General features: G+C 44.5%; 1 protein-coding gene across 10 annotated transcripts in view; it reads left to right on the top strand.

Moving 5' to 3' along the window:
• Nucleotides 1-23,040, top strand: part of CLCN3 (Cl-/H+ antiporter 3) — a 105,938-nt gene that overhangs the window by 79,187 nt on the left and 3,711 nt on the right. For 5 of the 10 annotated variants that reach the window (XM_081495286.1, XM_081495289.1, XM_081495280.1 and 2 more), the window contains 8 exons: nt 72-259; nt 1,288-1,410; nt 2,513-2,719; nt 4,793-4,873; nt 5,794-6,339; nt 7,785-7,971; nt 10,390-10,788; nt 16,024-16,240. In XM_081495286.1, the coding sequence (XP_081351412.1) occupies nt 72-259; nt 1,288-1,410; nt 2,513-2,719; nt 4,793-4,873; nt 5,794-6,339; nt 7,785-7,971; nt 10,390-10,788; nt 16,024-16,240 (1,948 nt within the window). Of the gene's footprint in view, nt 1-71; nt 260-1,287; nt 1,411-2,512; nt 2,720-4,792; nt 4,874-5,793; nt 6,340-7,784; nt 7,972-10,389; nt 10,789-16,023; nt 16,241-22,647; nt 22,724-23,040 lie in introns of all 10 variants that reach the window. The other 5 variants (XM_081495268.1, XM_081495263.1, XM_081495273.1 and 2 more) reach the window with 2 other exon arrangements.

Genomic DNA, 23,040 nt, shown 5'->3' on the forward strand with positions numbered 1-23,040 from the left:
GACCCTGTAAGTTGACAGTTTCGGACACTCCAGAAGTGGACTGTCTTCAGCGCCTCCGACATCTTTTGCAGGGGCATTGGCTGGGTTAATAGACATTGCGGCCGACTGGATGACGGACCTGAAGGAAGGTGTCTGCCTGAGTGCGCTCTGGTACAACCACGAGCAGTGCTGCTGGGGGTCCAACGAAACCACGTTCGAAGAGAGGGACAAGTGTCCGCAGTGGAAAACTTGGGCAGAGTTGATCATAGGCCAGGCAGAGGTGAGTCCTGCCCTGTGTCCGAGTGGATTAACAGTCAGTACAGTGAAGCCAGTCTCCAGTTGATTTAACAAGCTAGAGGACTGCACCTGTCCTAAAGGGAAATAGAGAAGTGTAACAGGGTAGGATGGAAAATATGACACTACATTGCTGTGAGTAAAATTTAAGAATTGTTTCAAAAGCTGTGGTATTAGTTAACTGCATAATCACAAACAAGTCTACTGCGTTATGATGTAAACTGTTTTTATTGTGGAAAGAAGTGCAGTAGGAGCTGTATAACCACAGAAGGTTAATATGAAGCCAAGTTATCAAAACTGCTCATTAACATTATTATATCACAATTGTTTGGGAAGCATAGGTTATCAGAAATTGTAAAGTAAGTCTTTTAACTGGAGATAATTTTATAGAAATCCCTAGATTTTTCCTTGTGGCATTACAGTATTTACATGATTATTTTACTGTTGATGATATTTTATAAAGAATATCTAAAAGTCAGAATATCATATATATGTATGAAGAACATTTTAGAAGTGAGAATAGTATATATATATATTATATATATATGTTTTTGAGAAGCTATGGATATGTTTTTAAAATTTTCTTGTAGTTGAATCTTAGAGCTGGAAAGAATGTATCTGCTGGTGAGATGGGCAGTGTACTGTCTCCCACTGTATCTCCAGAATTGCTGCAAAATGAAAGCTGAGTGTGAAGGCAGTTTTGTCTTCACCAACTGTTTTCAAAAGCTGGTTTGTGGGTTGGCAGAGATTGAAGTGCAGCTGAGATTCTTGGCAACAAGACTTTGGGGATCAGGAAGCAGCTAGGGAAAATATTAAATAGATTGTCTCCTCCTATGTATACAAATATGTTTTAGGTTCTACTTAAATAGTTTGCTCTGTAAAGCTGTTACAGTTGTGGCAGTAAACCACGAGCCCTTGCATACTTTGCCTCAAGTTGCTTAGCTGGCAAGCACTGGGATTAGCAGTGCCCGTCAGTAATTAGTAAGTTCATTCTGTTGAACCCTTTGGTTTCAGGGTCCTGGCTCGTACATCATGAACTACATGATGTACATCTTCTGGGCCTTGAGTTTCGCCTTTCTTGCCGTCTCCCTGGTGAAGGTGTTTGCACCATACGCCTGTGGCTCTGGGATACCAGAGGTAAGCCCTGCAGTGCTCAGTGTCTTAACATTTTGTCATCCTGATACTTATGTTTTTGCCTGTGGGAGGAGAAATAATGGTTTTGCTGGGGAAACAGTTTGTCTGTCATACAAGAAAGAAAATTTTTAAAATGTCTGCTGATAATAGACTTTGTTGAAAGAAATCCTTCCCCATAGTCATTTCATTGTTTTCTGGAGAGGTCGATTTTTTTTTTCTTCTCACTGCTAATGTAGTATATAACTGAACAAATATCAGCACTCAGTTAAACACCAAGAACTTGGAAAATGTCCGCCTAAAATTCTTTGGTGAATTAGTTGATGTTTTTCTCTTATGAATTGGATTTGAATATATTTCTTCTCTTTTTTATGTAACTTTTATATAACTTTTTTAATTAGATAAGATAATCCTTGAATTTGGCAAATAATATTTATAATGATTTTATACTTTAAATATTTGATCATAGTATAAAGTTTGAGATTTTTATTTTTTATCAACAATAACCTGAAGAATACATTTAGGATTGAACATTAACTTATTTCTTTTTTTTCCCTTTTTAATTTTTCTGTCTTAAATAAGTTACTAGCTTTTTTTAGTGCATAGCTTTTAAAAGCAATGTTAGTAATCATAAAGCTGTATTAAGAACATCTTTAATATGGAACAATACCATATAGTATTCACCAGTTGTCACACATCCTTCTTAATGTATAAGAAAATATTGCACATAATTACGCATTCTATATTGAGAAGACATAATATCTTTAAAGGCAAAATACCTTTATTTCTGACAGAGTGTCTGAAATGTATGTAACTATAATATATTTCTATAGTGGAAATATTGCGATTTACCATTAGCTGGTTATGTAATTGTACCCCCTGTACTGAAGTCTCTAGCCCCTTAACATGGCCTGGTATTTCAGTTTTGTTCATGAGCTAGGGCTGCCTTCTACCCTTGCAGGGAAAGAGAGTTAGAATATGTTACAGATTTATTATATAGAGTATAATAGTTCAGACTTTCAGAAAATGAATTGTGAATCTTCTCATTGCCCACTGAAATTGGCAGTTTCTTAAAGGAAATTAAGCTGCTTTGATCTTTCCTTTGTAGATTAAAACTATTTTGAGTGGATTCATCATCCGAGGCTACTTGGGAAAATGGACTTTAATGATTAAAACCATCACATTAGTACTGGCTGTGGCATCAGGCTTGAGTTTAGGAAAAGAAGGGCCCTTGGTCCACGTTGCCTGTTGCTGTGGAAATATCTTTTCCTACCTCTTTCCGAAGTACAGCACAAATGAAGCTAAAAAAAGAGAGGTAAGTGTCTTTTGTCATTTATTTGACAGGTGAATATCCATTACATACACTTAGCCTGTGAACAAGTTCACATATTTTACTCTCTACTTTTTGGGTAAATTCTGTACTCAGATTCAAATTGTAACGTGAGGCTTCCTTGTACTCCTTCCTCCTTTCTGAATGCTCGCTAGAGTTGGCCTGGTGTCTGTTGGTTTCAGTAGGATTTCAGAAATATTTTCCTTTGCTTTTGCTTTACCTTACACCTTTCCTCCTCTGACATGTTTCCCAAATGTTGCCTTGTTTTTCTCTCCTGGTTCTCCCCGTCATTGTTTCTCCTGGGGTGGGGCATCTCACCAGCTGTTTTCCTCTGGAGGAGGAGTGTCACCTCAGGGAGCTTGCAGCTCCTTAGGGAACCCAGAGGGCCTCAGACCACCTGAGGTTGATACTGGTTCACAGTGAAGGGCATGTAGCACCTGCTCTTTACTCGGCTCTTGAGGGCAGCTTCCTTTGCCCTTTTGTCTAGGTCATCCTGAGATGGTGGAGTCGTTGAGCCCTGCTGTCTCCAGGCTGCTGTGGGCCCAGGTTGCTGTGGGTAGTTTCTAGAAGAGAAGTGGGCTCCTTGCACCGCCTTATTAGCTCCGGGCTGTGGGAGCCCCTCTCTCTTCCTGTTGCCTTGTCTAGTCTGCATCTGTCAGTTCAGTTCCTTTACTTGCTGTTGTACCTCGACATTGTGGGGGAAGATTTGTTATTTGTTCATTATAAGTGCAAAAATTACATTATTAGGTAATGTTATAGAAATTAACTTTACCTGGATTTTGGTGTATACACATTGTGATGTTTATGACTTAACTTGATTCTGACACCTTGGGTATACATGACTGGCTTTCACATTAATTGAAAGCATTTAGGCCTCATATTTTTATTTTCTTCCTTTGCCCACTTCTTTTGATATGTTTAAATGGTTCTTAGATACTTATATGAAACAAATTAAAACATCTCTGAGTTGTAAGTACGTAGGTGCTATCTTGATTGTAAATTCTGTTAAAGGTAGAATCAGAAAATTCTGTAAGGTGTGTTGTCTGCAGTCGTGTTGGTGGGGAAAAAAACAATGAAATAGTAAGTTAGACTTCCTCCTCCCTACCAGAGTCTGCATTCTCAGGCCAGGTACAGTTTAATTAAAACAAGTATTTGTTCATTTTTAATTTACCAACTAGCAACCTGACTATGGAGTTCATGCTCATAACACTTACAATTTAATTTTTTATTATTTCATGTTTCTCTTTCAAAGATGTACAAATTCAGCATTTGAGGAAATGCATTGGTAGCCTCAGATGTTTGCTGGAGTAAAGTAGTAGAAGGAATAAAGACTCTTCCGAAAAGTGGTTAATTATGAGTAGATGCCCAGTGACTTTCTGTATGTTTGGCTTCATGCTGGTGGGAGGTGAGTGGTGTCTGCTGGCCGCCTAGGGAGCTGGACGGAGACCCTGAGTTGTTTCTTCCTTCCCGTGACCTGTATGTTGGGGCTCGGGGCGGTCAGCCTGGGCCCTCAGGGGCAGCCGAGGTTTGCATCTTCACATGAGGCTCCCATGGTGGCAGCAGCCATCTCTTCAGAGGACTCAGTTGACTGAAAATGTAGGGAAACGTGATGGGTTCGCAGTTCCCTGAACATTTTACTAGGATGTGGACTAAAGTAATGATTAGTGATGAAGCAGTGAGCCCTGAAATCTGAAGAAATGATATCCTATTTAAAAACAAACGGCTCTCCCTGAGCCCCAGTCCTGGCTCTGTCTGCTGGTCTTCTCATGCAGGCATCTTGACTGTTGAATTCATTGCCTTTTCTTCTTTACATCCTGTTTACGTTGGTGTATCTCTCACAAATGTTCTTTGGCTGAGTATTGAATATTTGAATGACTTTTCAATTAAAGCAGACGAGAAAAAAGTCTTTTTAGAAGAAATATTTTGTGTTTGCTTGGAGAGGAAGGTGACATGTGAGTTAAATTCAGAAGGGGATTTAGACAGTCTGTGTACCAGGCAGACACTGTGTGTAGTCTGCTGCGTCTGTCAGAACATGACAAAGCTGCATCTTCATCGTAGGTGCTGTCGGCTGCCTCCGCTGCGGGCGTCTCTGTGGCTTTTGGCGCACCAATCGGAGGAGTGCTTTTCAGTCTGGAAGAGGTGGGTTAAGACGACAGCCGCCGCCAGTAATAAAATGATGCACAGTCACCATGACGTGTGTATTTTGGCGCACTTCTCAGTCTTGTTAGCTGGTGTGATAGATAATTTGTTTTTAAGTTTTCAAATTTGCTTTCATAGTTACTTTTCACTCTTTCTTACATTAAAAAGTCATAAAAAGTAATATGTATGTTCTTTATTGAGAAGTCTTTTAAAAAATATTATCCATGTATAAATGTGATTATTTAAAATTTAACCTTTTTGACATGATTAAAAGTAAGCACAAATGAATTAGACTCAATAGAAAATATTTGAAACAGTCCTTATTTGCTAAATTACAGCTTTGTTTTTATTTAACATTTTTAATCAGTTTCTAAATCATCTTTTTAACTTTTGTGTGTGATTGTTTCTGTGGCACTTATTGATGTTTAAGGAAATAATTCTAGTCAATTAAGTGGAATATTTTGTTTTTGTTCTCCATTGGTGCTTAAGAGTTTTTACACAAAAATGTGACTTAGAAATGGTTTAAAGTTTACTTTTCTCCCCCAGTTGTTTATGTTCTTTTTGCTTCAGTAGAGAAGAGGGAAATTTAATCCTTTTTTTGTGAACTAACAAGAGCTTGCGATGGTACACTTATTCTTAACTAACACGACTGAATTGAGGTGAAGCTCATTTTGAAAATAACACAGTGCTAGGTATTTTAAATAGTTATTAGACATTTATAATTAGTCAATACTGTGAATTTGTAATGGTGTGATAGCCAAGGTTACTAAGATAGTGGTGTTTTTCTTACTGCATTAAAATCCATTATGTATAAATTCTAGCTGCAGCAAATTTAGAGCATTGATATTTACTGCTCAAGTTGTAACATATCAGAGTGGTTTTCTAAAATCACTGCATTAGTTTCTCCCCTGGTTTTCTAGGTCAGCTATTACTTTCCTCTGAAGACTCTGTGGAGGTCGTTCTTTGCTGCTTTGGTGGCTGCCTTTGTTCTGAGATCCATCAATCCGTTCGGTAACAGCCGCCTGGTCCTCTTCTACGTGGAGTATCACACTCCATGGTACCTGTTTGAACTGTTTCCGTTTATCCTCCTGGGGGTATTTGGTGGGCTCTGGGGAGCCTTCTTTATCAGGGCAAACATTGCCTGGTGTCGCCGCCGCAAGTCCACCAAGTTCGGGAAGTACCCGGTCCTCGAGGTCATCGTGGTGGCGGCCATCACCGCGGTGGTCGCCTTCCCCAACCCGTACACGCGGCTCAACACCAGCGAGCTGATCAAAGAGCTGTTCACGGACTGTGGGCCCCTGGAGTCCTCCTCCCTGTGCGACTACAGGAACGACATGAATGCCAGCAAGATCGTTGACGACATCCCCGATCGTCCCGCGGGCCTGGGGGTGTATTCCGCCATATGGCAACTGTGCCTGGCCCTCATATTTAAGATCATAATGACTGTGTTCACTTTTGGTATCAAGGTAAGTGTCCATGTGAGGGGATCCCGAGGTAACTGTGGCGGGTCCAAGACTTGTATGTGGAAAGAGAAATGAAGGTTTTATCTGAAGATGATTCACAAATATAGGCTGAGAAAGCTGTCTTTGGGGTTTAATTTTTAGTTATGGAAAAAGACTTTTTGAGGATATCTTGTTGAGCATGGCGTCTGTTGCTGTGTAGCAGCTTACCCCAAACCCAGCAGCTTAAGAGAGCTGCTCACTGTGCGCTTGCTGTTGGGTCAGCAGGTGGGGTACTCCGCTGCAAAGCTGTGTTTGTGGTCAGCTCTGCGGCTGTCCGCACACTCGGCTCGGGCCAGGCATCTCAGAGCCGTTTGTATGTCAGGCAACAGGGCTGAGTAGGTTCCGACAGGTGGGATGGACCGCCAGGGCTCCTGCCCTGTCTGTCCGTCTGTCTTGTCTCTCTCCCTGTCTCTGGCTTTTCCTGCATGGTGGCCTGGGTGGGTAGGGAGGGTGAGGGTGGTAGGTGCCTCTCGTGGCAGCTCAGGGTCCCCACAGTGAGGGTCCTAAGAGGACCGTTTCTAGCCCAGCCCAAGATGTCTCCTGTGCACGCCGCCTGCTGTGTGTTTTCTCTGCATATGGTCACCATGGTCCTGGGTTCCTGGGAGGAAATACTCTCTACTTCAGGGGTGGTGTCAGAGTTATGATCATGTTTTAAAGCCACTTATATTAGCTTCCTGTTGCTGCTGTGACAAATCACCGCAGAAATCACACACAGTTAATACAATCGCAGAGATCAGAACTCCAAATTGGATCTCACTGGGCTGAAGTTAGCATGTACACAGGAGTTATGGAGGTTCTGGGGGAGAATCCGTTTTCATGCCTTTTCCAGCCTCCAGGAGCCTTGGCTCATGGCCCCCTTCCTTCTCTTCAGAATCAGTGTGTCTGGTCACATCTCATTTTATCTCAGCATTCTGACACAACGCTTTTAAATTTTTCCTTCTCCTTTAAAAAGCCTTTGTGATACTTCAGGCCCATCCCCATCATCCCGGATAATCTGTTTTAAGGTCAGCTGATTAATACCCTGAATTCCTCCTTGTGTACTGCAGACCAGATTCCCAGGAAGTAGGGTGTGGCTGTCCAGTGTAGGGAGCCCCGGCTCAGCCTCCTGTGTCACTGCGGAGCAGGCCACTGAGGCCCCCCGCCTTCCTCCGCCCTGGCTGAAGCTCTTAACATGCAGGAGAATGAGATGCCTGTTGGGTCCCTTCTAAAGAAACATTTTGGGTTACCATCTCTTTGGGCTGGAGAAGGTGGTTTGTTACTCTGTAACTCAGTTGTTGGGATTGTTAGGGAGACTGTTAGAAGAAGGGTTTGCTGCAGCTTTATTTTTGCTGTGTGAGAGGAGGGTCACACTACCCATGCAGGGCAGGTGAGCAAAGAACCTGCCTCAGTGAGCATCTGCCCTGTTGCAGGTCCCGTCCGGCCTGTTCATCCCCAGCATGGCCATTGGCGCCATCGCCGGCCGCATCGTGGGCATTGCGGTGGAGCAGCTGGCCTACTATCACCATGACTGGTTCATCTTTAAGGAGTGGTGTGAGGTCGGCGCTGACTGCATCACCCCCGGCCTGTACGCCATGGTCGGCGCAGCCGCATGCTTAGGTAACGAGACTGTGGGAGTGTGTGTGTCTGGCTGGCTGGCTGAGAGAGGAGTGGGGTCAGAGAGGAGGGCCCAGCAGGGGCATCAGCCTGTGTAGACCTAGTTTCCACTTTACCTGTCCCTGAACACATGCTAGTGTAAAACTGTAGGTGTGGTTAACCTCATTTCAATACCGTGTGATGCTTTATGACAGCAGACATCTCGGACAACATAGGCTTGTTTAGTCCTGTCCGAGGAGTTGCTTGCTCTTTCCTTGGCTTACCTGTGACCTCTGGCATGGTTCCTGGGTCCACACTCCAGCAGGGCTCCGAGCGCCTTCACCCAGCTCGGTGGTGGTTAGTGTGAGCCTTAGTAAAAGGTTTCTCTATCAGCCTGCCTCTGCTTAAGGTGCATCGATAGCAGAAGGGAAAAAGGTAGCTTCTGTTTTAATGAAAAGCAAAGCAAAATATTGGCATTAAATTCCTAAGAATCTATTTCTTATCCTCTTGAACATGGAAAATTGTTACTTTTTTTATATTTAAAATGTAAGCATAATTTTGGCTATGATATTTAGTTACACTTGGTATTTGACTTAGTTCTCTGTTCAGTGAGTTAAAATTGTGTAGTTATTGATCTTCAGGTGTGTCATAGATGAAAGTGACGGAGAGAGTGGTTTTCTCCAGAGAAGTAGGTACTCATCTGTGCCATGGGGAAGTGAGTAATGACACAGAAAGAAGTGTGAACACAGGCCCTCCCGCCACCAGGGGGTTGGAGAGCCTCGAGGTGAGCGGCGGCAGGGGCTCTGCTGGGGCGGACGTGCACTTTGTTCTGAGAGAGGAGCGGGCTTGGCAGGAGGCGACTTCATTCACGAGGCCAGCGGTGTGCAGACAGCAGAATTGGGATGATGAACCTGGCATTCGTGGGGTCTGAAGAAACTGGCAGTGATGCAGAAGAGAGCATTGTGGGCACCTCGGGGAGTGAAGTTGGGTTGGTGAGGAAGAGTGTGATTCTCATCAGGACGAGTTTGTGTTTGAAATCGGTCAGGTCTTTAGCAGGGTTGTGGCTTTGCCATTTTCATCGTGAGGACTCTGGGAAAGTTCCTTTACTTCTTGATTTTTTATTTTCTTCAAAATGGAAGTAATAACTACTTGTCTCTTGCTGTTGAGGGTTATGTACAATGATGTGCCTATAAAAGTGTTAGCATAAATACCTGATAAAATGTGCGTGTAGTTAAAAATAATAGAAGCAAATTATTACAAATTATTACAAAATAATTTGTAAACTGCTTGGGGCATCCGTAGCATAATGCAGACATGTCATATATAGTGGGTTCTTTCTGCCTTCTGTTCTTAGGCTAATAACAAAAAGAATGAGGTTAAGCTTGATACTGTATAAACTGCAATCCCCTGATGGTTTGTTGAGCAGAGAAGCAGCATGGTAGAAGTAGCACTGAGGAGAGGTTGACCTGGGAACGTGGCTGATCAGGTGGATGGAAGGTGATGGGGGCTGTAGTCAGGGAGGGCAGGTAAAACAACTCAGGATGCGGAACAGAGTCCTGAAGGCTGACTAGGCTGGTAGGAGTGAAGACACTGTGAAAGGGACCCCTGCATAGAGACTTGCAGAGCAAATCTGAGAGGACAAGATGAGAGTCTTGGTGCCGGAGTAAAGGGATGAATCAGGAGTGGCCACTCAATTGTCAAGGAGGCCGTGGTGCCCGGTGTTGGCATCAGGGAGGTTGCACGGGGAGCTCTTTGAAGAAGAAGAGGAGTTTGGATTTGAGTGTGTGGTGGTTTCTGCACTAGGGGGTCACCCAGAGTCTTCACAGTTGGAAATGAGGCAAGCACAACTGTAATAAGATAAGATATGAGTAGCTGGAGATGGGGGGCAGACACCACTGGGTGGAGAGGCCTGGGTCAGGGAAAGGGTGGGTCCCTGTGGTGGTCTTGTAGACACTGTGAATGGTTCAGATGGGCTTTCTAAGGGGGTATTACAGTATTAACAGAAATCACAAGGCTTCCAAATGTTTTTACTCATTTTGAAGAGATTTAGAGGACAGATGTATTAATTTAATATTCTATCCACAGGAGTTTAATTTGTAAATGGGTGGTAAATAAGTTAGCTATGATATGCTTCACTAAACTGTTTTAAGAATTAATCATCAGCTTTCATAGGGGTGAGGTTATGTCGCTGTTACAGTGTTAAACCAAAACAGCCGACTGTTTCAGCTGGTCAGCTGTGTGTGTGTGTTTTTACCTGAATTATAACAGGTTTGAAATGTTATAAAGAAGATAGGTGTTTCTCAGGATCTTATCACAATAGTCATGATCCTTTTCACTAAGTTGTGTTTACAGTTTGGGTTCACCTGCCTTGTGGAGCAACTCTGCCACTGTGGGTTGGTGTGGACCCTGTGCTTCCTGACCCGGGCCCTTCCTGTTTTTCAGGTGGTGTGACGAGAATGACTGTGTCCCTGGTGGTTATCGTCTTTGAGCTCACGGGAGGCCTAGAGTACATTGTGCCCCTCATGGCTGCCGTGATGACCAGCAAATGGGTGGGCGACGCCTTCGGGAGGGAAGGTATCTATGAAGCCCACATCCGGCTGAATGGGTACCCCTTCCTGGATGCCAAAGAAGAGTTCACCCACACCACCCTGGCTGCCGATGTCATGAGACCTCGGAGGAGCGATCCCCCGCTGGCCGTGCTGACCCAGGACAACATGACGGTGGACGACATAGAGAACATGATCAACGAGACCAGCTACAACGGTTTTCCCGTCATCATGTCCAGGGAGTCTCAGAGACTCGTGGGTTTTGCCCTCAGAAGAGACCTGACCATTGCCATAGGTACCCTTTTAAAGAAGCACACACACACAGACACACACCTATCTCTGACTGGCTGTCGGTATCTAGGTACCTAGGTGGCCAGACATAAATATATAATAGATTTCTGAATGAAAGGGAAACTGTAAAATATAATTTGTTGAGTTTGTGGGGGCAAGTGGTATATTGTGTATCTCTTCATCTCTTAGAATTTTTTTAGGAAAGGAATTTATGCTTCCATGGGTGGTTTGCCACCTAAATATTGTTTGAAGTTTTGATTTGGCATTATTATGAAAGCTTGGAGTCAGACTCTTCTTGCCCAGAAAAGTTTTGTTGACAGTCTTCATAATAGCATGAACTAGTACTATGAGGCCTTAGTAACTGTTGAGGTAGTCAGCTAAATACATTCTCATATTTGAATGCAAGTTGTTGAAAATTCCATCATCTTTAGTCTGTTTCATATCCAATCCACAGGGTATTGCTTTTTCAATTTTGGAATTGAGATTTATACTGTTAATTTGTAATATATAGTTTCAAGTGAAAAAGATAATTGAGATTTTATTTTTGGTTAAGTGCCAGGATAAAAAATGAAGTCCTTCTGTATTCTGTGCTGATATTCCTGAAAATGTATTGACAGTTTAAAGGCATTAGCCATCTGTGTTATTTTTGGGAGATAAACCATTTCTGAGGAGGAAGCCAATTTTGTTCCTCCAAAATGTATTTATCCCCTTTCCTTGTAGTCCTGCAGTATTGATGAGGCCGGTAAGACTTCTGCATAATCTGACTCCTTTTCTACAGTCTGACTGCTCTTCCCAAACTCCCAGAGGTGACAGAGGGTATTTTCGTCCAGCTGTTGCTTTGATACTCACTCCCAGTGTTCAGTAGAGGACTTGGAGCTGAACACGCAGAGCATTCAGCCTGTCCCCAAAGGTCACTCCTGTGAACCTGGCGCCTCCCTCCAGCTGACCTCTCTGGCTGCTGCAGAGGGGTTGTAAAGTATTTGAGTTCTTGCGCCATTTAAGAGGGAAGGCTGGATGGTGTGATGAGCAGTACTTCTCACATCAGACTGGAAGCTGTCAGCTACAAAAGCTGTTCACGCACAGACGAGAGAAAGTCTGCAGAACATCCAGTTCAGCTGAGGAGACACAGCTTGAAGGCCTTCCATAGCCCAGCGATCCTGGCACTGCGGGTTCTGCTGTAGGTCACAGAGTAAGGGTTCCAGCGTGTATGGCAGACAGGGCTGCGTCCAGGTGTGTCCACCTCCAAGCCGTCACCACGGCCGATGTGCCATCAGAGAAGAGTTTCCTTCTTTACTTTTATACTGTAAGCTCTAATAGTAAATGAAGAAAAAAAGGGTTGGAATTTTGGCATTTATATAGAAATTTAAAGGAAAAAGCCCAGGTTTTTAAAAGATAAGATGATGGTAAAGTTAAGAATTATTTGTACTCCCATTGATTCTGTGGATATATTTTTAAATATTTTTTATTACTGTCTTGGGAAATAGAATATTGGCATGACAGGTTTCAGGGACTCAAGGTGCCTTAGGTCTGTGAGTTATCAAACCCTGTTATCAGAAAGCTTGGTTACATTGTGGTCTGTTGTACCATACCTTAAATGTTCACACATATATTTTGTTGAAGTTTTAGTTTTTGAATGGAAAAAATAGACCTGTACACTAGGTTTTTTATGTTATAAACAACATATTATATATGATATAATATGTAGTTTATGTATATTTATATAAAATATAGTATGCAGTTTATATATATTTATGTAAGATATAGTATATAGTTTAATATTATTTATATAAGATATATTGTTTATATTTTTTTATATAAGATACTTATAAAAAGACTTTAGCAAGAAAGAATGCTGGAGTAAGTCATGAGCTGTCTTGTGTCTGGGGATAGGAAAACTCAAGATTTAAAAGACCACTTTCCCCCAGATTTATTTATAAATTCTCCATTTTTATGTTATTTTCATTAAAACTTTTTTTTTGTAATATATAGTTTCATACGCATAGTTCAAATTCAAGAAGGTTAAACATACAGAGTGCCATGACGTCACAGTCACCGGTTAACTCTGCAGGCAGGCACTTCTGCGGCTTCCGCCGTTATGTGGAGAGCATTGTGTGCTTATGTCCCTCAGTATGTATGTTTTTCCCTTTTTTCTTTAACAGCAGGTTGTATCATGCGCCGTCTGTGTCTCATCGTTTCCACTGAACGGTGTGTTCTTGGGCCTCTTTCCAGATCATGTTATCTTTAGCAGCTTTAGCGCCACTGAGTGGAGGCGCCATGGAATTCATCCTGATTATGTCAGCTTCCCACTGAGGGACGTTTAAGATGTTTCCTTTCTTCCACTGTGATAAACACTGCTTCCTCACACAGCTGATAACCTCACACAGTTGATGTTTTCTCTGTGCACAGAAGTAGGCAAATACTGGAAATGGAGATGTTGAGTCAGAGAGCGACACACGAGTAATTTTGTAAGATATTTTCAGACTGTGCTAAGTTGTGGGTCTGCCACGTGCCACTAGGAGTGAACAGCAGTTTACTGTGTTCAAGTTTAGTCCAAATGGAGAGACATGCCTCCTGCCTTTTTGTGTCCAGATGTATTAGTAAGGCTGCATGTTGTGTGGGTTTCTTTAAAATGAAGCACAGGACTTCCCTGGTGGCCCAGTGGTTAAGACTCCATGCTGCCGATTCAGGGGGCTCAGGTTCGATCCCTGGTCAGGGAACTAGATCCCACATACTCTGTGGTGTGGCCAAAAGATTAATAAAGAAGTAAATAAAAAGCAAAATGAAGCATATATTTAACAGTATTTATAGTGAGAATGGAATTGTCTTTTCTGTTTTCCACCTTAGAGTGTAAAAATGTACCTGCTCCTTTCCATTTGTGTACTGGGAACTGTGGGTTTTACAGGGAGATTGTTCATGTATGAGAACTGGGATAGCATGGACATAGTGACGAAGGTCGGAGAAGGCAATGGCACCCCACTCCAGTACTCTTGCCTGGAAAATCCCATGGACGGAGAAGCCTGGTAGGCTGCAGCCCATGGGGTCAACAAGAGTCGGACTCGACTGAGCGACTTCACTTTGACCTTTTCACTTTCATGCATTGGAGAAGGAAATGGCAACCCACTCCAGTGTTCTTGCCTGGAGAATCCCAGGGACGGGGGAGCCCGGTGGGCTGCCGTCTATGATGTTGCACAGAGTCGGACACGACTGAAGCAACTTAGCAGAAGCAGCAGTGACCAGGGTCAGAAAGGTGCGTGCACAGTGACAGGCTATCCCCTTGCTGCACATTTTTCCTGCCCCCTCAGGAGCTTCTGTTCAGAGTAAACCTTTAGCGCACCTGGCGGAGACCCTGCTCAGGCTCTCCCCACAGCAGGATTACCAACCCCAGACAGTGAAATGGTGCTTACTCAGTAATCCGAGTGGTGGTCCTTGGACCAGTCTCTTGTGTATCTCTTTGTAGGAGTTAAAATGAGCTTTGTACATGCTCAGGTAGTTGAAACACCATGCTATGAATATAGAGACCTGTTTGCTTTCTAAATTAATACAAGTAAGCCCTTCTCCTGGAGGTGTAACTCTACATCTGCATGCACTCCTTAAAAAAGAAGTGAATCATGTCAAAACTCGGATGATGATTTCTGCTTCAAAGGCCTAATGACATTCAAAAACTTTTTTCTTTTTTTCAAAAACCAAATCTAGGAGATGTGCTGGCACTTAGTATGTGTTCAGTAAGTGTGCTTGTATCAATAATGCCGGCCTTCACATAAAAGTGGTGTTCTTCAGACAACACATTAGAGTCCCAGATGGACTCCCTGGGTGCACCTCTGTGTCCCGTAGTGAGGGCTGTCTCATTGCTTGTGCAGGCGTAAAGTCCCATAGTTCCAGGAAATAAGTGAATGAATTACAGTAATCAGTAACGTTTTTCTAAACTCTTCTGGAATTGTTTTATCATTAGATGTATATTTAAGCAGTCTTTCTGCTTGTTTGCACTGATGGTATAATATGTGCTCAGTTAAGGTTCCAGGTTGACCATTGGGGTTAGCTTTATACAGCCCTCCGAATGACTGTCATTCATGATAGGCCGGTAACCTGATGCTTCTTTGGGCTGACAGCAGCTCAACAAGCATTTTTCAGAAGTCATTTATGTCAGTTGCTGAGGGGGTATCTTCTGCCCTGTGTCTTCCTCATGCTTTCGAGATGTGTTAGGGAGTCCCAGTGTTAGAACCCCGCTGGGCATTACTGCATGGTGAAGCCGGGCCTTAGTGATCAGAAGGAGTGGAAAGGGTTGCAGCTTGTGTGTATGAGCTGTGCTCACTGTTGCACGCAGCATTGATGCTTAGTATGTTTGTTTAAATGTTTTTGTAGCAAAATTTCTGTTGAAAATAATGTTCAGTATGACCGATACCATATGTGTGCGCAGTTTTGAATTCATGTGACTCGGCAGTAGGAACGTGAGCGTTTCCATTTTCCTTGGGTGTGCTCTCCCTTCTGTGGGTCTCCTCCCCTCTCCCCCCTGGTCTACGTTCTTCCTCGGCAGTTTCCTGCCTCTTGGCCTTGTCCTGTCTCGCACATTGAGAGGTGGCGGAGGAAGCAGACACGAGGCAGGAGCACGGCAGTGGGGCCCCAAGAGCAGGAATTCATGGCCTTCACAGAGAGACCTTGGAAGTTGGCTGCTGTCTGTAGGGAGTGTGACTGCATGAATAGTTTCACCTCGCCTCATGGCTCACCTGGAACATTAAGCTTGAATGCCAGAAAAGAGAACCAACTAGCCGGTTCACAGCAGGGGACAGACAGTGCGGTCCTGGCACGAGGATGGAGTTCTTTGTGGATCCGCTGAGAGGCAGGAGGAGGGGCACCCGGTGCGGGCAGGCTCTGGACGGGAGGCTCCCTTAGTAAGGGCTGTCTCATTGCTGTGCAGGCGTAAAGTCCCACGGTCCCAGCATGTCTCCTGGTCCATCAGAGTTAGACAGCAGCAACGAAAATCATGCCGTGCTAATGATTACACCAAAAATATTTTATTTGCATAAAGATGATTCGTTATTAGTGGATTCTGATTCTGTCGAGTACAAGAGATTGCGAAATAGCTTTTCAGTGGGTTTTTTTCTTGGTTAGGAAGAGAGGAAAAAAATGAAGAGGTCAAAAGGATATGTTTGTTTATCGTTTTAAATCTGTGAATAAGCAGGTTGCCATTAAAACAGAAGGAGCCCTGTCAGTGTTTAATGGGTGGTCTTCTCTGTCTATGCAGAAAGTGCCCGAAAAAAGCAGGAGGGGATTGTGGGCAGTTCCCGCGTGTGCTTTGCGCAGCACACCCCATCCCTGCCAGCTGAGAGCCCCCGGCCGCTGAAGCTACGCAGCATCCTGGACATGAGCCCGTTTACGGTGACGGACCACACGCCCATGGAGATCGTGGTGGACATCTTCCGGAAGTTGGGCCTGCGGCAGTGCCTCGTCACGCACAACGGGTGAGTGTGTCCCCCTCGTGTGTGGCGCCCTTGGGGTCGAGGGAGCCCAGTCAGACCCCTGGGGGAGGTCTGCCGTTTAGGATTAGCCCCTCAGAGGCCCACTTACCAAGGGTGGGCGAAGTGTTGACTGCCAGGTCTCTGCTGAAACAGGAGTGCATCAGGGCTGCAGGGAGGCGATGTGTCCTAGGGGGTCGGGGAGGGACTGGGGGGGCCTCCAACCTGAGGGGGTCCCTTCTCGGAGGGCAGTGGATGCCACTGCATGGAGCACTGCAGCGGCCTGTTCTTGTAGATATTTCACGGTCAGGGTGTTCGTCTCTAGGACAGTAATAACTTTGTGAATAGCTAGCTGTTTACTATTTGATTTATTGTGTGGTGAGGGAAATTGTATATAATTAGACAAAGTTGGTGGATTAACTGAAAACCTTTTGCAAATGCTCTGTTTCCACTTTTCCGCAGTCTCCATCTGCAAATCCTGTGAATACGGTGCTGGCAGATAAACACTTATGTATTTAAAATGTACACATTGGTTTTTCTGCCCTTCGTACATAACCTGGCCATGTTTCTCCACGTGGGAGTTTGGGGAAGTATGGTCTGGTGGGTGTCAGGGAGCTGGGAGACACTCTGTGCCTATGCCCCTGGCCCCTGCGTGCTGCCTGGTACTGCTCCCTGGCCTGGGGTGTGCCTCCCTGCCGCCCTTTCTCTCCGGGCCCCCTTGTTTCCACCACACTGCTCTTTCTGCTCGGAACCCTCAGGGCTGTGCTGCACCTGGAGGCTGAGGACAGCGAGGCTGGATGGAATAGATGGGGCAGTTGCCCCGCACCATGTGAGACTGCTGGAGACCCTGCACACGGGAGGACCCAGCGGTCCCACAGCCATCCTGTACAGACAGAACATCCCCTCTCTAGGGGAAGGCAGGAGGTGGGCGCTTCTGGCTTCAGCCCCTCCGCCGAGCTTCTCATTGACCTCCGCGGTCCCCTCTGTGTGGAGGTGGTCATCCATGTGGGAAGCTGTGCCCAGGCCCGTGGTCAGCACGGGTAGTCCAGGGAGCAGTAGCCTCCCAGCTCAGAAGTCCTGCCTCTTGCTGTTTGATGTGATTGTTGACCAGTAGAGTCCATCTCTTTCTTTGTGATTTCTTTTTTTTTTTGGCCATACCATGTGGTATGTGAGATCTCAGTTCCCTGACCAGGGATGGGACCCATGCCTTCCGCATTGGCAGTACAGAGTCTTCAACACTGGGCCACCAGGAACGTGCCGTGATTTCTTGGACAATGCATTAGCCCGTAAGGGTCTGGAATACAAATAGAAGCTAGAGAGCGCAACTTGTGACTAGCGTTTTTACCGTGCTAGCCACTGAAGGTAACTCCAGGAAGCAGGGAGGAATCGATGGAGGGATGAGCTCTTGATCAAGGGCAGGGAGTTCTCGTTTTGTTTTTTCCCAAGATAAGGGTTTTCTTTTTATTATATGACAGTCCAGGTACAGGTAGTTGTTGGGAGTGGCTGTGGGTTCAGGGTGTCCAGAACAAAGTCCCTGTGGCCTCCTTGGCTCTCTGTGGTTGCTCTGAGCTTGCAGGACGGCTGGTCAGCTCATGGGCATTGCAGGCTTAACGGTGCTGTCTCTGCCGGCTCTTCCTCCGAGGAGTTCTCCACAGAGACCTACTCTGCAACTTCCGCTTACATATTGTCCCCCAGAATGGTGCCACGTAGCCTCTATATGCAAGTGTCGTTGCATGATTTAATATTTAAAACTCTAAGTGTGCTGATAATGGAAAGGTTGAGAATTGACATCAGGTAGTCTAGATTCCTTGGGCTACTAAAATACTCGTCTGTGCACACTCTTCCTGCCATATATGTAACGCTTATCCTTCTTATGAAAGACAGCTCCATGGTCTTCCTCAGCCACTGCACCCGGCTTGAAGTTCACACTCCAAAGTGTCTTTAGCCTTGAAGGAATGTTCACCGTTCTGGAAACCAAAGGGCAAGTTTTCTGGTTCAAATGCCCTCAGACTGCACTGATGAGAAATAACAAAATGACCACAATAATACTGCTCACAAAAGGGGAGAACAGGAAATACATAGTAGTCAGTGCTGATAACAGTGAGCAAATGATGGTGGGCAGGAGACCAAGAGCTTGAAGCCTTGCCAAGGGTTATGGTCAGTTCATTATCCTGCCTTCTAGTTGATTGTAACCATTTTCTTGAATTATACTGTTACAAAGAATATTCAGTGAACATTCGTATGCACTAATTTACATATGCATATCTGAAGAATATGCAGGGAGAAATAGCTGAGAGAAATATCAATAACCTCAGATATGCAGATGACACCACTCTTATGGCCGAAAGGGAAGAAGAACTAAAAAGCCTCTTGATGAAAGTGAAAGAGTGAAAAAGCTGGCTTAAAACTCAGCATTAAAAAAACTAAGATCATGGCATCTGGTCCCATCATTTCATGGCAAATAGATGGGGAAACAATGGAAACAGTGACAGACCTTATTTTCTTGGACTCCAAAATCACTGCAGATGGTGACTGCAGCCATGAAATTAAAAGAAGCTTGCTCCTTGGAAGAAAAGCTATGACCAACCTAGACAGCATATTAAAAAGCAGAGACATTACATTGCCAACAAAGGTCCGTCTAGTCAAAGCTATGGTTTTTCCAGTAGTCATGTGTGGATGTGAGAGCTGGACCATAAAGAAGTCTGAGCGCCAAAGAATTGATGCGTTTGAACTGTGGTGTTGGAGAAGACTCTTCAGAGTCCCTTGGACTGCAAGGAGATCCAACCAGTCCATCCTAAAGGAGATCAGTCCTGAGTGTTCATTGGAAGGACTGATGCTGAAGCTGAAGCTCAAATACTTTGGCCACCTGATATGAAGAACTGACTCACTGGAAAAGACCCTGATGCTGGGAAAGATTGAGGACAGGAGAAGATGATAGTTGATGAGATGGTTGGATGGCATCAGTGACTTGATGGGCATCAGCAAGCTCCGGGGAGTTGATGATTGACAGGGAAGCCTGGTGTGCTGTAGTCCATGGGGTCGCAAAGAGGCAACACGACTGAGTGACTTGAACAAAACTGATCTGGAGAACAAAGTCCTAAAAGTGAAAAATTTGAAAGTTAATGCATTGAAAATTTAATAGGTATTTTCACATTATCCTATAAAATAATTTACATTCAATGTTAGCTCATGTTTTGAAGTATCTCTTTTTAGTATAAAGAATTGCATGGCCCCATATGTGACATGATTATACTTACAGTTTTTGTTGTTTATCACATAGTGATATCACTGCATTTGAAATGTTTGAATTTTAGTTTTTAAAACAGCATCCCATATTTGAAAAGCCATGTTTGTGCATGTATATATAAGATGACTTAGTTGACTCATTTTGACTTAATAACTAGTTGTCAAATATGACTGAGTGGACTGCTAAGTTTGGTTTCTGTGCCTCATACTTGGGGAATCATGACACCAGACCATGAGCTTATGTAGCTACAGGCATGTGCTTTGGCCTCCTAGAGTATTTGGCACTAAATTTTGCACATGGTTGCTTTTCTGCAAATATTAGTTAATTTGTGTATTTTTTATGTTCACAATTGGTTGCTTCAAATTAAGGTTTTTCTCCTCTCCAACTCACTGTGGGGGAGAAAAGCAGATTCTCACAGTTTTCCTCTTACATCCCTTCCCTAAAATGAGACTTTTTGAGGTTTTCTAAGGATTATTTTTGTTCCATTTATTTTAATGTAACCATAGGGAAATGAGAAAGTAGGGGGAAATCCTCCCACTTTCTGGTTTCCTCCAGTTAATGGACATCAACTGGACTGGGGTTGAGGGAAGCAGTGGTTCCAGAAAGGCTGGGACAGGAAGGTTGGGAACTGGAGTGAACTGCATGTCAGCTGTCATGTGAAAATGTGAACTGGGGTTTATTTATGTAGGGCATATCTTGTAGTTATTTATGTATCGTCAGAAATCTGGATTTTATGTTACATTATTTTATAACTAATTAAAGATAAATGGCCATCAACCAAACAAGTCTATTTGGTGCGCAGCCTCCAGGTTTATAACTTGTGTGCAAGGCGGTTTGACGCTCAGGCTTATCTTCAGTGATGGGCAGGGCGTTGGATGATCAGATATCACAGATACTGATGGGAGAAGAGATGTATGTCAGCAAAATAGCTGTTTTCTTTTGTTTAGTGTTGTTTAAAGAATAATGGTAACCAAACTTCATTGTTTAAAAGCTTAATAAGTACACGCTAAATGGAGTACCTTTTCGTAAAGCTTTACGGGTGGGGTCCCTTTAGTAATAAATGGCTCAGTTGGAAGCCAAGCCAGGTCATTCTCAACTCTGACCAGCTTTCTGTGCCTCACTTGGCTGGTCCTTTTCAGTCATGACCAGTGGCGTGTCCCTTTGCAGTCCTGGTGAAGCACGGCACAGGCCGTGGCATTCGTTACCGCTGTGCACTCTGCTGACAGTGCCAGGTTGTTGAGCGGCACAGGCACTAGAGAGGCGTGAATGGAGGGGCGCTGGTAAGGATGGACAGCTCAGGTTCTCGCTTGAGCCTGCCTGTTCATAAGAGAGCTTGGAGTGGGAGGTCCCTTGATTACGTTTTCCTTATTTTTGTCCTTCAAGGAAAATAGGTTGATATAAGAAGAGAGCGCGTGTCTTCTGCATTTTAGTGGAGAGTCTAATGGTCAACATGTTAGGGTTTCATACTGAGTCCTTAGAGGTGGAAAACAGCTGTGTGTTTGGGGGAAGAAGACTTGAGGAATCCAGACCTGGAGATGAAAGGAGAAAACAAGGTTGGGGAGAGGGTCTTGCCCACGTTTCGTGTTCTGATAAGCAGAGTCTCTCAGAATCCTTCAGCCTCGGTGGAACCAGCAGGACTTGCTGTGTGAGTCAGGAAAGTGTTGGATCAAATGCTGTAGAGGTTTCTTTACTGTGGAGCTTTGCACACGGGGTGGACAGTAAACATGGTTCTCCAAACATGCACCTTTGTGGGGAGGCAGCCGGGGGGCAGAGGGGCTCCTGGTGTTTCTGGACACAGATATTTTGGGGCAGGGTGCTGGGTCGAGCCTTATTGCTCTTACAGCATTGTGCCCCCCAAGGAAACAAAATCTTCTTTTACAGGAGTCAGATTTTGCATTGATTTTCCCCATACTTCTGAAATTAATAAAAAGTTACTGAGTTTGTCCTAATTACTTGAAATCTCTTTTCTCCAGTAACTAAAGAGAGGAAACATATGTATTTCCTCCTTTTATGGCTGTTACTTTGTAAATACAGAGATTACTTTATAAATGTATAAGTTTGCCATTTTGTCCTTAATAAATTCATGACTGTTCTCATTGCGTACCTCGAGGTTTGGCGGAGCTTACTAACTTAGTAACTGAAATTAATCATTGTATGTAATCGGGTAGAGAAGAACGAGTAAGAATTAAACTGGGGTTCTTTTACTTAATGTCAAGATGCTCACTTTTCTTGATTCTAACTATATATGCAGGTGAATTGGTGACTGTTTCTCTTAGAGCACCTGCTGAGTGGGTGCTTATTTTATGTGGGGCATGTTCTGAGCTGTTGGAGGGAGACGTGCTCCCACGCTCTGAGAACTGTTCAGCTTGTCTTTGTTCTTAACGATAAGTGCGTCGTTGTAAAAGATGAGAAGACATTTGCAAAGAAGAGGTTTTTGGCCTCTCCCAGTCCCTTCCCTGCCTGCTTCCTGCCCATCCCTCCCCGGGCGCCTTCCCTGCCCCGTGACTGACCACTGTATAACCAGCCTCCCGTGGGCCCAGAGCCCTTGACTAAGCAGGTCCCCTGCTGACGTTCGTTCTTCAGGAAGCGGGGTGGTCTAAGGCAGTGCGATACAGAACTGACCTAGCCAAATGGCAGGATGTCCAGTCACCCTGCAGGGGGTGCTGGAGGGGCTTCCAGAATTTAAAGATGAAAGCTTTCTAAGGTTCTCAACACCCATTGTCTATACTATCGTAGATTGGAGTTGAATTGTTTCACTTCAATTATAAAGGTGGATGCAGTGAGGAGGGCTGGGGGCTGACCCTTCAGGAATGAGAAACACTTTCCTCTATGGAAAGAACATGAAGCTACATTTCAGAGTTGTGCAGCTGTGTACTAATGGCGTTTCTTTGTACTTTTTTTTGGAGTTATCTTCATTTTGAGCTTTTATAATCTTGATTTTTATTTTAAGAAGGACAACTACCTACCTACCAGTATTTAAAGTAAGATCACGTCACTTGCAAAAGCCAGTAGAATTAATGGCAGTGGTACCTGGGGTTTCAGAGCACTTCTTTGTGTATTTTTCTGAAGCCCATCATGTTGTAACTCTTTCTCGTCCTCTGTATCATGATGGTAGGACCCCTCCCCGAGTCACCTGCAGTCATTAGCATCACGTGGTCTGTTGCAGGAGCCTCTTGGGGATCATCACCAAGAAGAACATGGTAGCACACCTGGAGGAGCTGACGCGGCGCGCCGAGCCCCTGGTGATCACGCGGCTGCTCCCCAGACCGGGCGGGGGGTGGCTCTGTGCCCTTGCCTCCTCCAGCGGGCTTGTTAGACCCTTCCTCCTCCTCACACGGAGGGGGTGTCCACACCCTGCCCTGGGAAGCAGCAAGCCCCTCTCCTGGCCACCAGAGCCTCTGTTTGGCTTTAGGACTGTAGGCAGTGTGGTCTGTACAGTCCTACAGCAAATACCCTCACTCCACCCAGGACACCTGCTCCGCTTCCAGTGAGCCCCCAGCCCCGTCCGTCTTTATTCCCTGGTCTTGGCTGTGTCCTGGGGAGTCTAGGCCCACGTGTG

Source organism: Giraffa tippelskirchi, chromosome 1, assembly GCF_054371585.1.
Source record: "Giraffa tippelskirchi isolate mGirTip1 chromosome 1, T2T-mGirTip1v1.2.pri, whole genome shotgun sequence".
NCBI lineage: Eukaryota > Metazoa > Chordata > Mammalia > Artiodactyla > Giraffidae > Giraffa > Giraffa tippelskirchi.